This window comes from Pagrus major, chromosome 11 (assembly GCF_040436345.1).
Source record: "Pagrus major chromosome 11, Pma_NU_1.0".
In the NCBI taxonomy this organism is placed as follows: Eukaryota; Metazoa; Chordata; class Actinopteri; order Spariformes; family Sparidae; genus Pagrus; species Pagrus major.
The window spans coordinates 13,537,826-13,551,326 of NC_133225.1; the positions used below are offsets into that span (position 1 = coordinate 13,537,826).

General features: G+C 42.1%; 1 protein-coding gene across 1 annotated transcript; it reads left to right on the top strand.

Annotated features, from left to right (window-relative positions):
• The first annotated feature begins 901 nt into the window (after positions 1 to 901).
• tnni3k (TNNI3 interacting kinase) lies at positions 902 to 13,287 on the top strand. The gene is made up of 25 exons (XM_073476318.1): positions 902 to 941; positions 1,256 to 1,364; positions 1,492 to 1,577; positions 1,841 to 1,938; positions 2,201 to 2,311; positions 2,388 to 2,486; positions 2,562 to 2,700; positions 3,730 to 3,874; positions 3,966 to 4,070; positions 4,190 to 4,284; positions 4,661 to 4,810; positions 4,935 to 5,018; positions 5,113 to 5,169; positions 5,668 to 5,760; positions 5,853 to 5,910; positions 5,994 to 6,188; positions 7,743 to 7,847; positions 7,940 to 7,992; positions 8,422 to 8,474; positions 8,973 to 9,105; positions 9,689 to 9,798; positions 10,868 to 10,927; positions 11,054 to 11,223; positions 12,479 to 12,558; positions 13,208 to 13,287. Exons 1-25 carry the CDS (start codon positions 902 to 904, stop codon positions 13,285 to 13,287), a joined length of 2,508 nt encoding a protein of 835 aa, XP_073332419.1.
• The last annotated feature ends 214 nt before the right edge of the window (positions 13,288 to 13,501 follow it).

Here is a 13,501-nt window from a genome sequence, read left to right on the forward strand (position 1 = left end):
AAAAAAGTTACTGAACCACTGAAAAAGCATCCAAATTATACAAAATTGTAAAGCACTTCAATTTAAAGGATAAGTTCACCCCCCTAAAAAAGAAATTCAGTCATTAACTACTACTATGTAAAGTCTGGTGAAGTTTTGTAGTCCACTAAACATTTCTGGAGCCTCACAGCAAAACAGCACTGCTAAACAACTGAAGCAGATGGGGACTTGTTTCGAAACATAGCAAAACAACCAAAAAATGGCTAAAGCATAAAATGGCTCCATACAGCTTGTCTAGTGTAATCCAAGTGTCCGGAAGCCCAAGACCCTAAACTGATCGACAAGACGTTATTCACACCCTTTTTCTAAGATGAACCCTTTGTTGTAACTGCTAAGCTAAAAGATTTAGCGCGCATTGAGGATGTGAATAATGTCATTTCAAATGAATTTGGGAACCTGGGGCGAGCTGTATGGAGCCATTTCATTAATTTTGGGGTGCTTTTTATGTTTTAAAGTCCCCAGCTGTTTTAGTTGTTTGGGAGAATGCTGCAGCTCTGTTGTGCTCTGAAGCTCCAGAAGAGTTTTGTAGACTACGAAACTTCAACTGACTTTCCATTTCTTGGTGAACTTATCCTTTAAGGCCGTCAGCCAGACTGGTACAGTGCAGAGCGTTGATCATCTGCTTTGTTTTTATGCTGTACACACATACACAGTCACAATGATACACGCCTGCTTGCGTTTGGAGGGAGGTCAGTTGTCGTAGTTGTTAGGCATCCCACTCCAAGGTGTTTATTTTTAGCCCACAGCCATGATCCCCCTTTATCTGGACCTGTGCAATTGTGGCAGAGAGAGAGATTGTATTACTGCTTTACTCTAGTAAACCAAACTGCACAGCGCATAGTACAGGAGAAGGACCTTATCAATGGGAAATTACAAGTCAAGACCGTCTCAGACGTGTACAGGTAATGGCCTGTTTATGATTGTGTGAGAATATTTTAATGTCAGACGTATCCACAGCCAGAGAGCAGGGATTGAATTGAAGGAGGAAAGCCTGGGGGAGGGGTTTACTCTCTATCACACACAAGTTGTATAAGCCCTTTTTAAACTCTTTGTGAGTGATCATTATATACACTAGTAGTGCTCAATACAGTGCAGTATGCAGATGTTTGGCCTTTTTTTTCTACAAATTTAAAGATAAAATTAGGCATATGCGTATGAGCAATGGAAATGATGTGATTAAATTATTATGTGTAACTCTGATGATGGGGCTGTGAAGACGAGTGGAAGAAGAAGGTGGGCGAGTCGTACTCTGTGATCGTGGAGAAGTTGGAAGATGACCTCCAGCTCAAAGACAGCGAGCTCGTGGATCTCAAACTTGCTTTCAGGTGATTTAATTCACTCTGTGTGTCACAGTACAATCCACATGTAATCTAAGTCCTGTTTATTATGCCTGTATTCTCCTCAGTCGGCTTACTTTTCTGTGTCGGCTGATGTTGATTTTCTGATGCTCAGCTCTGATGAGGCTTTTCAGAAGGTGAATGTGAGCTACCGAACAGAGAAGGGGCTGTCGCTGCTGCATCTCTGCTGCGTGTGTGGAGGTATGCATGACTACTGGAGGCTATTTATAACTCAACAAACAGTGACAGTGGAGGGAGGGAGGGATTACAATGGACTGACTGACATTATTGTCTGAGGATGACCTTAAACATAACACTTTGACATAAACAGAAGATATGAGATAAATTGTACGTAAAGAATATACATAGTTAGATTTAGTACATTATTCCACCCGGTTCTTTGATGATGTTTTGACATATTAGTCAAGTGACATATTTTACCAGCTCATAATATTTGTGACCAGGTAACAAGGCCCACATTCGCACCCTGATGCTCAAAGGCCTGCGTCCTTCCAGACTGTCCAGGAATGGATTCACTGCCCTCCATCTGGCTGCTTACAAGGTGAAGAGAATAAAAGAGAAATATAAACGCATTAAATCTTTACTTTACATGTTTCCAGATGCAATCTATGCCTTTGTCTATGTGTTGTTACGTGGTGAAGAGCTGTCTATGTTTTACCACATGGTGGAGTGCAAGTACACACAAAGCCAGCATGATTAACTCCAGCTCTGAAGTGCTTTGTTGTGATGTGGTAAAAGCAGAGCAATCAGAATTAAAAGTGAGTGATAGTAAAACAGCAATATGGCTCGTGTCTGTACCACAGGATAATGGTGAGCTGTTGACCGCACTTCTCCATGGAGGGTCAGACGTGCAGCAGGTGGGCTACGGTGCCCTCACTGCCCTGCATGTGGCCACCATAGCTGGGCACCATGAGGTGAGAGCTTTTGTCCTCAATGAATGTGAACAAAATGCGTTTTATTGCTTTTGAACATGCAATTTCCTCCCACCAGGCAGCAGATATACTCCTGCAGCATGGCGCTTTTGTGAATGTTCAGGATGCTGTGTTTTTCACCCCGCTGCATATTGCTTCTTATAACAACCACGAGCAGGTAAAGTGCTTCAATCAACTATCTCTGCACTCTTGACCGTGACAAATAAAGCTGATCTGAAATCACTTTTCTCAGGTGGCAAAGCTGCTGCTGAAGTTTGGGGCAGATGTGAATGCGAGCGGGGAGGTAGGTGACCGTCCGCTGCACCTGGCTGCAGCCAAAGGTTTCCTCAGCATCATCAAACTGCTGATGGGGGATGGGAGCAAAGCTAATGGTGAGACCTGAGACTCCAAGAGTGCTTCTTTACATTTACTTTAGAGTCACTTGAGTCAACGGATGGATGTAAATCAAACATGATAGCATGGGTTATTATATACTTAAAGCATTATGTACATTTTTTACTGTAAAATTACAGCTTCAAAGTCATGTTGATGGTACAGTGTCTTGTAACAGGGTGAATGGTGTCTCTGTCTCAGCCACTCCACCCCCCTATCACTTGTTTCTGCACTATGTAACTTCAGTGAGAGGGTAGGATCACAGAGTTACATACATGTTTACGTCAACATACATGTTTCCAAGACATAACATTGTGATGACGTAATGAGTTTTGTCTGTAGTCAGCACCTGGGATTTGTATTTACGAGTTTATTCAGTCATGAAAAGAAAGAAAGTTTGTTTATTTAGTTTGTAAGCCATAAAAAAAAAAATCAGTCAATGAAGATCAAAACTACATAGTGCACCTTTAAAGGGTTTAAAAATTTTACACGTTCAAGTATGACTACATATGTGAAAAAAGTGTTATAAAGCCTTTTGTGACTCCAGAGGAAGCTTCATGTAATCTGATAAATTGCCTCTAGTGATGTCACTCAGTGGCAAAGATATATTGTGGGTAATGTAGGCGCCAAGTTTTTAAAACGGAAAAAGAAAGTGTGGAATAAAAATGCTGATATCTCTGGTTCTGCTGTATTGATTGCGAGCATTTTTTTTTTTTAAACTGTTCGTAATGAGTCTAACAGTGTTATAGAAGTGCAATACTAGACAGGTGGACTGCTTCTCAAAACATGGTACCTACATTACCCACAATGCAACTACTAATGCTACAGAGTGACATCACCGGTGGCAATTTGTCAGATTACATGCAGCTTCCTCTGGAGCCACAGAAGGCTTTATACTACTTTTTTCACATATGCAGTAGTACTTCCTCAGACATGTAAACACACTTTAAAGTGTAAAATTGGTGGAGTTGCCCTTTAACTATGCTGTTCTGTGGTTCAATGTGAACTTTTCTGCTTGCCTCTCTCAGTAAATGCCCAGGACAACGAAGATCATGTTCCTCTCCACTTCTGTGCCCGCTTCGGTCACCATGACATTGTGCGCTTCCTCCTTCAGGGCAACTCTGACGTACAGCCTCACTCTGTCAACATCTACGGGGACACGCCATTACACCTGTAAACAATGTGCATTGTCGGTAGCCTTCTATACGTTTTGTTATAGGTGACGTGTAATGGAGATGAAGTTCTGTGTTGACTGTTTAATCAGGGCCTGCTATAATGGGAAATTTGAGGCAGCTAAGGAGATCGTACAATTTTCTGGCACAGAAAGTCTGTCAAAGGAGAACATATTCAGTGAGACAGCACTTCACAGGTATTGTCTCACACAGTGTATTTATTTATAATCTGCAGAACACATATACATAATTTATGAGCATCACTTGAACCTGTGACTCATGTTGTTCTGAGGTGATAATGGGTTTTGTGTCACAGTGCGTGCACCTATGGTAAAGACCTGGAGATGGTGAAGTTCTTGTTGAGCCGGAACGCTTTGAGCATCAATTGCCAGGGCAGAGACGGACACACAGGTGACTAGTGTACATTTACTCAAGGTCTGTACTTGAGTTTAAATTGGTCAGTTCTAAAAATAATTGTCATTTTTCATGCAGAAATGCCCAAAATTTCATGGTTTCAGCTTCTCAGTTGTAAGAATTTGTAGCTGTTTCTTGTCTTTAATTGCAGTAAACTGAACAATTGGAGGTTTAGGCTGGTTGGTGGGGTCAAAACAAGACATCACTTTGAGCTTTGGATAATTGCGATGGAATTTCGTTTTGCAAACCGATCTTCTGTTCATCATGTGCAATTATATAAACTGTTTGTTGTGTTTACAGTACAGTTGTGCTTTTAATTATAATTGTGTGTATACCAATAGTAATAAATGTCCCTGATGACTCTGTTATTCAGCTCTACACAGTGCCTGTTTCCATGGCCACATCCGCCTGGTGCAGTTCTTGCTGGACAACGGGGCGGACATGAACCTGGTTGCCTGCGACCCCAGCAGGTCCAGCGGGGAGAAGGATGAGCAGACCTGCCTGATGTGGGCTTATGAGAAAGGTCTGTGTGTGTGTGTGTGTGTGTGTGTGTGTGTGTGTGTGTGTGTGTGTGTGTGATAAAGAGCTTAGGTGTCAGGAGAAATCTGATGAAAACTTTAAACTAAAATAGTGTGTTTCTACTTCAGGTCATGATGCCATTGTCACGTTACTGAAACACTACAAACGTCCAGATGAGTCGCCCTGCAATGAGTACTCCCAGCCAGGAGGGGGTGAGTCAGTGACCTCTCTAGAAATTACTATCTGGATTAAAAAGTCACTCAAGTCCACCCTTTAATGTGCCTGAACATGTCGTCTCTCTTCCAGATGGCTCCTATGTTTCTGTCCCATCTCCTCTGGGAAAGATCAAGAGCATGACTAAAGGTAGTGAGGTGGAGTGAAGCACAGCATATTTTCCCCGCACTTCACATCACTGTCAGCTGATGTAACAGCACACTGTTGGTGAAATTAAGGGGCGGTGTGAACTACAGATATGTCTCTGGCTGTGTGATATTTATACTTAATATCTTAGAAAGTATTGATCTGAATAGGATGAAACACACATTTAGACCCTTAAGTCATGGATCATCTGTGGAGCTTTTTGCTCAAAAGGGAAGTATATTTCACTAAAGCTGTTGCTCTTTTAAGGTGGTGTTCATGTATTACTTCTATGTAAGTACGTACACTGAATGCCCTGATAACTCCATAACAATAAAACGCTCCTTTTCCCATCCAGTCTTGGCAGAATCATATAATATCCATAGCCTCTTTAATCAGCCACAATCAGCCAAGATTTTGAAAAATTATTATTATTATTAACTGCTTTAAATCTCATCTTCTTGGCAAACATGTAGTTCTAAAAATGTTGCTCTCTATTTTCAGAGAAAGCAGAAGTTCTCCTCCTCAGGGCCAGCCTCCCATCTCATTTCCACCTTCAGCTGTCTGAGCTGGAGTTCAATGAGATTATCGGATCAGGTAACTCTCAACGCTCATATGTTCTCAGTTCAATTAACGAGTTTCAGATAATCAGATGACATCACTGAAGATCATATCTGTTTCACACTCAGGCTCCTTTGGAAGAGTCTACAAAGGCAAATGTCGAAACAAAGTTGTTGCCATAAAACGGTAACAAACCTATAAATCTGACATTTTGAATCCCATCTTTGGTAAGAAAAAAACAAACTGACCGGTTCGACTCTTGCTTGCAGCTATCGAGCCAACACGTACTGCTCGAAGTCCGACGTGGACATGTTCTGCAGAGAGGTCTCCATCCTCTGTCGCCTCAACCACCCCTGTATCATCCAGTTTGTGGGTGCATGTTTGGACGACCCCAGCCAGTTTGCTATTGTAACCCAGTATGTCTCTGGAGGCTCTCTTTTCTCTCTGCTGCATGAGCAGAAGAGGTGAGGAAGTGTGAGTTACACAGTGGAGCTTACAGTTTATTTTTCTGTCTGTTATAGCCCTCATCTAATGCCCACTGAAATACATAACCTACTAAACTTTATAACTTCCCTAACATAGTATGGCTGAGTCCCTGCTGCTGCAACCTGGGTTTGAATTCCTTCTTTCTCTCCTGGATTTGCCTGTCTCTCTCTAATTAAATTTCAAATAAAGCAGAAATGCCCCCCAAAAAAGTTTTAAAGGCACACTAGGCAGGATTTGTTGGTTGCAGTTTGTAACCACAACATTCAAAGTTGGCATCTCCTCCCCGCTGAACAGGCAAGACAGAGATAGAGCAGTGGTTGCCGAGGGAGCTAGAGAGTAAATAAAGAGAGGGAGTGACGTTAGGGAGAACAAAGCAGTAAATCAGAGAAAGAAAACGTTATTTTCTGATTGTTTAACAGCTGCTTCTTTCATGAGGACAAATAAACACGCCCACACCTTTGTAAATCCTCCAGATTTTATGTGAATGCAGCCTGAAGCCACACTTCATCCTGTCTCCTGTTTGCCCCTTTGCTGTGTGTGTGTTTGTTGTAGCTCAGCCCAGCCCTCGGTCAAATAGACACACGGACCTGCAGCTCTTTATACATCCATGACAAGCAGGGAGCAGAGGATCGACAGCGATGTAATCTGCTCGCTAAGTTTTATCCCAACCTCAAAGGTTGAGCACCAGAAATCAAAATAATAAGAAACTAAGAAAATGCAGGTGGAGGGCAGTGTTTTCTGCAAATACAGACACTGCCACACACTTCCAGTGGGTCATAGATGATGATTTAGACAGATTACTTTTGTACGAGTCTATACATTGACTTCGAATGTTTACAGTCAAGGCAGGCTAACATCAGATTTAAACTGAAACTACTGTACACAATCATGCAATTCAACAAAACTGTCTTGTAATGAATTGCAATGCAATATCCATTAATCATTTTCATTAATTATCAACAGTGTTGGGTAAACACTAACAAACTAAAGCTCCAGGACCACAGAGGTGGGTCAAAAATGCAAGAAAAACTCAGCATTTTAAGTAACTTTTTTGTTATTACATATTTAATATTATATATTAAGGACCACTGTATTACATTGCATTCTGCCTTTAATGTTTCCAGTTAAACTACTTTTAAATTAAGCAAAGAAAGCTTCAAAACCCAAGCAGAAGTTCTGTGAAGTCTCATGCCGTGAGGTGTTAACATCAGTAATTTGATATCCAATTGATTCCTCATCCTGACGTCATGATCTGAAACTACCTTAAGGAGTTACTCAGTGACTGACAAAAAACATGTTTGCACAGCCGAGAGCCTCAGGTCTCATTATCCTCCTTGGAAGCGTCCCCTCACCCATCTCCCCCTCTCGGCCGGGATCATCATTGATCCAGACGAAGCGTTCCGCTAACTGTGTGGCCAGGTGCTGTCTTTATAGACTGTCCTATTGATCTGTGTAAAGTGCTGTGTGTGATTGGCAGGGTCCATTGACCTGGCGCTAAGTGGCTGCTACTTTAATGATGTGTCAATGGACAGGCTTATCGACCTGCAGTCCAAGCTCATCATTGCCATCGATGTGGCCAAGGGCATGGAGTACCTGCACAATCTCACCCAGCCGATCATCCACAGGGACCTCAACAGGTGGGTGCCACAGTAGTAACATATGTGGTGGGTCAATATTGGCAGGCTGAATTAACTGTGGTCATTACTAATGATATTTGTGTTCCCTCTAGCCACAATATTCTGCTCTATGAGGATGGGCATGCAGTGGTGGCTGATTTTGGAGGTAGGATACATTTTGCAGTGTTTTATGAGCTGTACATGTTTTGAAAAGCGGTCCACTGGTCCAACATTGCACTTCTATAACACTGTTGGACTCATCATGGACAGTTTATAAAACAAATGATCAAAACTGGAACCGCAGAATGAGAGATATCGACTTTTTTATTCCACACAGTCTTCTTCCTATTCTAAACCTGGTGCCTACATTACCCACAATGCAACTTAGAAACTGAGTGACATGCCTGAAGGCGATTTATTTGATTACAGCTTCCTCTGGACACACAAAAAGCTGTATACTTGTTTTTTCACAGATGCAGTAGTACTCTCCAAGACCTGTGAACATACTTTAATGTGTAAAGTTGGTGGAGTTACCCTTTAACCACCAGTAGATGTCCACTGTCTGACCATCGCATGTCCTTCGCTTCCTCTACAGAATCTAGGTTTCTGCAATCCGTGGAAGAGGATAACATGACCAAGCAGCCGGGGGTCAGTGCTGTTTCCTCCTTTTGATTTAATTGATGACGCACACAAAACCCTTTGGAACGAGTTTTCGCCTTCTTCGGCCAAATTTCTCTCACACCAAAGAATAAGGCACATTTTTTATTAAACTGTATGCTGTTATTTTGTGGGAGTACAAGCCAGAGCCTCTGCTGGCTCCTGCCATCAATTACCCACTAGCTAAAAAAAAAAAGAAAAACTGCCTTCATGCAGATTTTGTCTCAATGTGCTGACTCATCACTACCCAGAGTGCTTGGCCTGCAGTTTGGTGTTAAGTGTGTTTCATCTCTTGGGAACTGCCTGTTGTGAGTAAACTACTTGCCCTTGCAGGGACACAGTCTTCATGTCAGTAATTGGGACTCATTTGTGTGTGTGTGTGTGTGTGTGTGTGTGTGTGTGATGGCCTGATGTCTTGAAACATCACAGTTCTATATTTTTTTATGTATGTATTTTATTCTGTGTGCGTCTGTGTGTGTGTTTGTGCAGAACCTGCGCTGGATGGCTCCCGAGATCTTCACTCAGTGTACTCGCTACTCAGTGAAGGCAGACATGTTCAGCTACGCCCTCTGTCTCTGGGAGCTGCTGACTGGAGAAATTCCCTTCGCTCACTTGAAACCTGGTGTGTTTTTCTTCAAGGTCAAGTCAAGTCAAAGGCTTGAAGGTCCAGTGTGCAGGATTTAGGGGCACAAATGGAATGAAATGTTATATGTTTCCATGCGTCTATCCTCTGAAACTAAGAATCGTTTTGTTTTCATTACCTTAGATAGAGCTTTTATATCTACAGAGGGAGCGGGTCCTCTTACACAGTCCACCATGTTGCACTGCCATATTTCTATAGTAGCCCAGGACTGGACGAATCAAAGGCTGACTCTAGTGTTTTATAAATCTGTTGTGAAGGGTTACTGTATATGGGGGCTGATGCATTGAAGCCATTTTCAGGTGCCCCACAAAATCTCCTTCTTTCGATAGCCTAATGTTGGCAGGTGTGATCACCGCTAGATGCCACTAAATCCTTCACACTGGACCTTTGAATTGAGATATCAGGGTCAGGGAGTTTGTTATTAGGTCACATTGCTTGTCGACCGAGGATGTCATGTCAAATAGCTGTATTTTAATCATAGTTTTTTTATATTTTACAATGTCAAAATAAATTGAAAAGGCAGAAAACCGTCAGACCACATTGATTTTCCTTCTGTCTTCAGCTGCTGCTGCTGCAGACATGGCCTACCATCACGTCCGGCCTCCTATTGGCTACTCCATCCCCAAACCCATCTCTGCACTGCTGATGAGAGGCTGGTACGCCTGCCCAGAGGTACATGACCTGATTTCACCCCATTTTGAATTTCATGTGTTCTCAACTCATTCACAGTACATTTTACACTCAATATAGTTTATATCTATACACTCAAAATTGTTGGGATTTTGTAGTTTCAAACTGTAAAATGATCCTTCATTGTCATTAGCTATCTAGACATACTGAAGCTCAGAGAGGCAATTGACGCTGACTCAGCTGCCCCTGCAAACACGTGCAGCAGTAATGAATGGCTCCATTCGTCCCCAGGTGATACATTATTGCATGGCTGTTCACATTTAGGAGCAACACACGACCTGGATGATCCTCGCTTCAGTGCTGAGATGGTAGTAATTAGCCAGGCGTGTTTTTTTCCCGACCTCATTAAGGCACATTCTATCACGGCAGAGCATGTTGGCACATTTCTCCCTCTGTGGTACATCTCCGTCCTGTTTGCCAACCAGTTGCTTGCTCCCTCGGTGATCGCCTCGTCCCCGTACGGCTTCGTCAAGACGCTTGACGGCCAGCACAAAGTTTTATGTGCACGCATCTCTCATGGTGCTTCACCTGTACTGTACAGGTGAGGCACCCAGTGATCAGCTCCTGTGGGGTTAAAAGCAGTACATGCTGCACTGTGTTTACAGGATTTGCACTGTGAAATGTTTTTGTTTGAAGCCTGAGAGAGTGAATGCTGCAGGGTAAGCAGATAAACACTAAGCTACTAACTGTACTGTTCCTAATCAGCTTATGATATATAAACTCTAAAGACTTCTATTCGAAAATCTTGTCATCTTGTTTTCATCTTCACTGTGCCGTCTTATTGAAGCAGTACGCAGACAGGCCTCTATCTGAGGATGTCATGTATAATTGAACAGCTCCGGGGTGGCAGCGTTTGTTGTTTTACAGTGAGGCAAGAGATCTGAGGACTGCTTTTGAAGCAGAGTTCACCTTTGCTTCATGTGTGGGTGGACTACAATGAGCTCAACATACAGGACAGTGTTTGAGAGAATACACTTGTGTCTGTACCTGATGTGTTTAGTTGTTCAGCATTGAAGCAGAACAATAATTCAAGTTTGCTTTTCCAATTCAGGACCGGCCCGAGTTCTCTGAAGTGGTTTCCAACCTGGAGGAGTGCTTGTGCAATGTTGAGGTATATAATCATATTTAACACTGCAGTGCGTTACATATAAAGTATGCTGCGATAATTAAATCTTCTCAATTTTATCTGTATTTCGGCTGGTGTGTGTGTGTGTGTGTGTGTGTGTGTGTGTGGCAGCTGATGTCTCCAGCCTCCAGTAACAGCAGTGGCTCCCTGTCGCCCTGCTCTTCCACTGACTGTCTGCTGGGGCGAGGAGGACCCGGCAGGAGCCACGTGGCCGCCCTGCGCTCCCGTTTTGAACTCGAGTACGCTCTCAATACACGCGCCTACGCCTTCTGGACTCAGAGGTAAGAGAACTCAAGCAACGTCACAGACAGGTGAGGGTCCAGAGAAGAAGGTAAACCTACAGCACAATGACAGCATTCACACTCACCCAATAACCCAGCTATTAGTTGTGGCTAAGTTGGGGTATGGTTTAAATGGCGTCATTCCCATGTTCTCCAGATTTGTATTGCACTTAATGAGAACATGAAAAAGTGTCTCATGTTCCCTAGCTGTAGTGTTAGGGTTATTAGACATTGTTCCTATAACAGATATCTTGTTGTAGCCCTTCCAAGAACATTTCTAAGAGCTTTGATTGCTTGAAAATGTTTGCATGTTTTGTCTCTGCAGCCAAATAAATCTGAGATCAAACTGAATATACAGATGTTGTTTCTAAAGTCATCATTGTAGAGGGAACGCAGATGTCCAAATTTCTTAAAGTCACTTATACGGTTAATTATTTCGAAGCTTACCATGTGGATATGCCTTAAAAAGTAGTAAAATAAGTTTGAACCAAGAAGGTTCAGTTAAATGGGCTTTAAACTCTGCTAACAAGAACTTCAGAAACATCATGTCTGGGCTTGCTCGGATTTGTAGAAACGACTCAGTCTCAGCAATTGCTTTGCCAGTAACATGTAGACCAGTTAAGATACTTACTGCAACAGTGAGGAGTGGAGTTGCTCGGATACCGAACAGGAAACAAAGGAAAGCGAATGCAATAAAACATGCTTGGCATTCTGACCGAGGAGGAAGGTCTCCATTAGATGCCCGGCTTTGCAGTCTCTGTACTGTGTGCGCAACAGTGTGTGTGTGTTTGTGTTTGTGTTTGTGTGTCCCAGAAGTCGCAGCCTGGTTACAGCTTTGACCCAGAAACAGGAGGTGGGGTTATTGTAGTGTTTCAGTGACTTGTCAGTAATTCCCTTGTGCTCCATCAAAAGTTAGACAAAACCTTTCTGGATGTTTATTTCCCCTCCGAAAAGTGTGTTTAACTGTGTCAAATCAATAATCACTACTAAAATAATCATCATTTTATGAAGCCGTGTGCAGATCGTGTGTCATCCCATCAAACCTGTCATCAATTCTGATACCGTACTCCTGCAGAGATAGTGAGAGCAGCCTGGTATTAGTTTGGGCATTACATATTGAATTTCTTCTGCTTCTATCTGGATCCATCTCATCTGTCCTTCCCCATGTAAACTAAGCAGTATGTATTTCTAGACCAGTGTTGCTTCGCAGTGGATTAATTTGTAATGACTGATTTTATTTATTTTATTTTTTTAGTGAGCGCCGTCGTGCATCTGGAGGCCTTTCACTGGAGGAACTGAGAAGGAACATGCAGTTTTCTCCTATTGATCGAAACGGTGTGTTTGCAGACAACCTGTGCACTGATACTGTACAGTGACAACCATTGTGTTTGACAGTGAAGCTGGTGCAGTTTAGCACCTCAGTAGTGATGTTGGGATGAGCTTGTAGCTTTTAAAGACTTGTTCTTATGCAATGTTGCTTTTTTTTTTTTTTTTTTACTAGATGTTGATGATTATTTTATCCTCTTAAATCTTAAATTTCAGTATTTAGATTTAATTGTTCACTCTTTCAGTTTCGAACTTTAAGTTCTGCTCCTGGATCAAAACACAGTACTTTAAAACATAAGGCTAGTGCTATTCTGTATTTTTCTTTATTGTCAACAAATCCCAAGAGAACACCAAAACCAAAACAGTTTTTGTCTAAATTACCTTGTCTGTGGCACTTTGCCCCCTGATAAACAGTCACAAATTTAAAGGTTAATTTCTAGAGAAGACCTCAAACAGCTGGGAGCTGCAGTGTTTATCAAACATCCCTCAAATGGGAGTAAAAGGTGGATTTATGGAAACACGGCTTCTGTTAGTTGTTTTCATGGAATTTATTTCCAATAAGAATAACTTTCCTTTTCTTTCAACAGTAAAACTATTCACAAATGAAACTGCTCATAAATGGTGAGTGTCAATTACTGACTTGTCTTTTTTTTGTCAGGGTACGTGTCTGATCCCATGAGCACCATGAGATTCTGCTCGTCTTTCAGCAGCAGCGGCAGCTTCGAGGACAGTAACTAAACCTGCTTCAAGCTCCCTCTTTATTAATATTTTATTTGTGGCTGTTTGGACTGTTCATTTGAAGTAAAACTGCATAAATAGTAGTAGGTACAAGAAGAAAATATTGCCAGCGGAACTGTATTTAGTTGTAACATACTGTATATGGACGAGCTGTAGATGAATTTTCAGTACCCTCTCAGTCTGTAATATTTAATTTTGTGCTACATTAAGTTTG

Bases quoted from the DNA above. Each gene is read 5' to 3' on its own strand.
- tnni3k (XM_073476318.1), top strand. From the start codon at position 902: ATGGGAAATTACAAGTCAAGACCGTCTCAGACGTGTACAG. The intron at 3,875-3,965 runs GTAAACAATGTG...CTGTTTAATCAG, and splicing joins GGGGACACGCCATTACACCT to GGCCTGCTATAATGGGAAAT. The intron at 11,224-12,478 runs GTAAGAGAACTC...TTATTTTTTTAG, and splicing joins TACGCCTTCTGGACTCAGAG to TGAGCGCCGTCGTGCATCTG.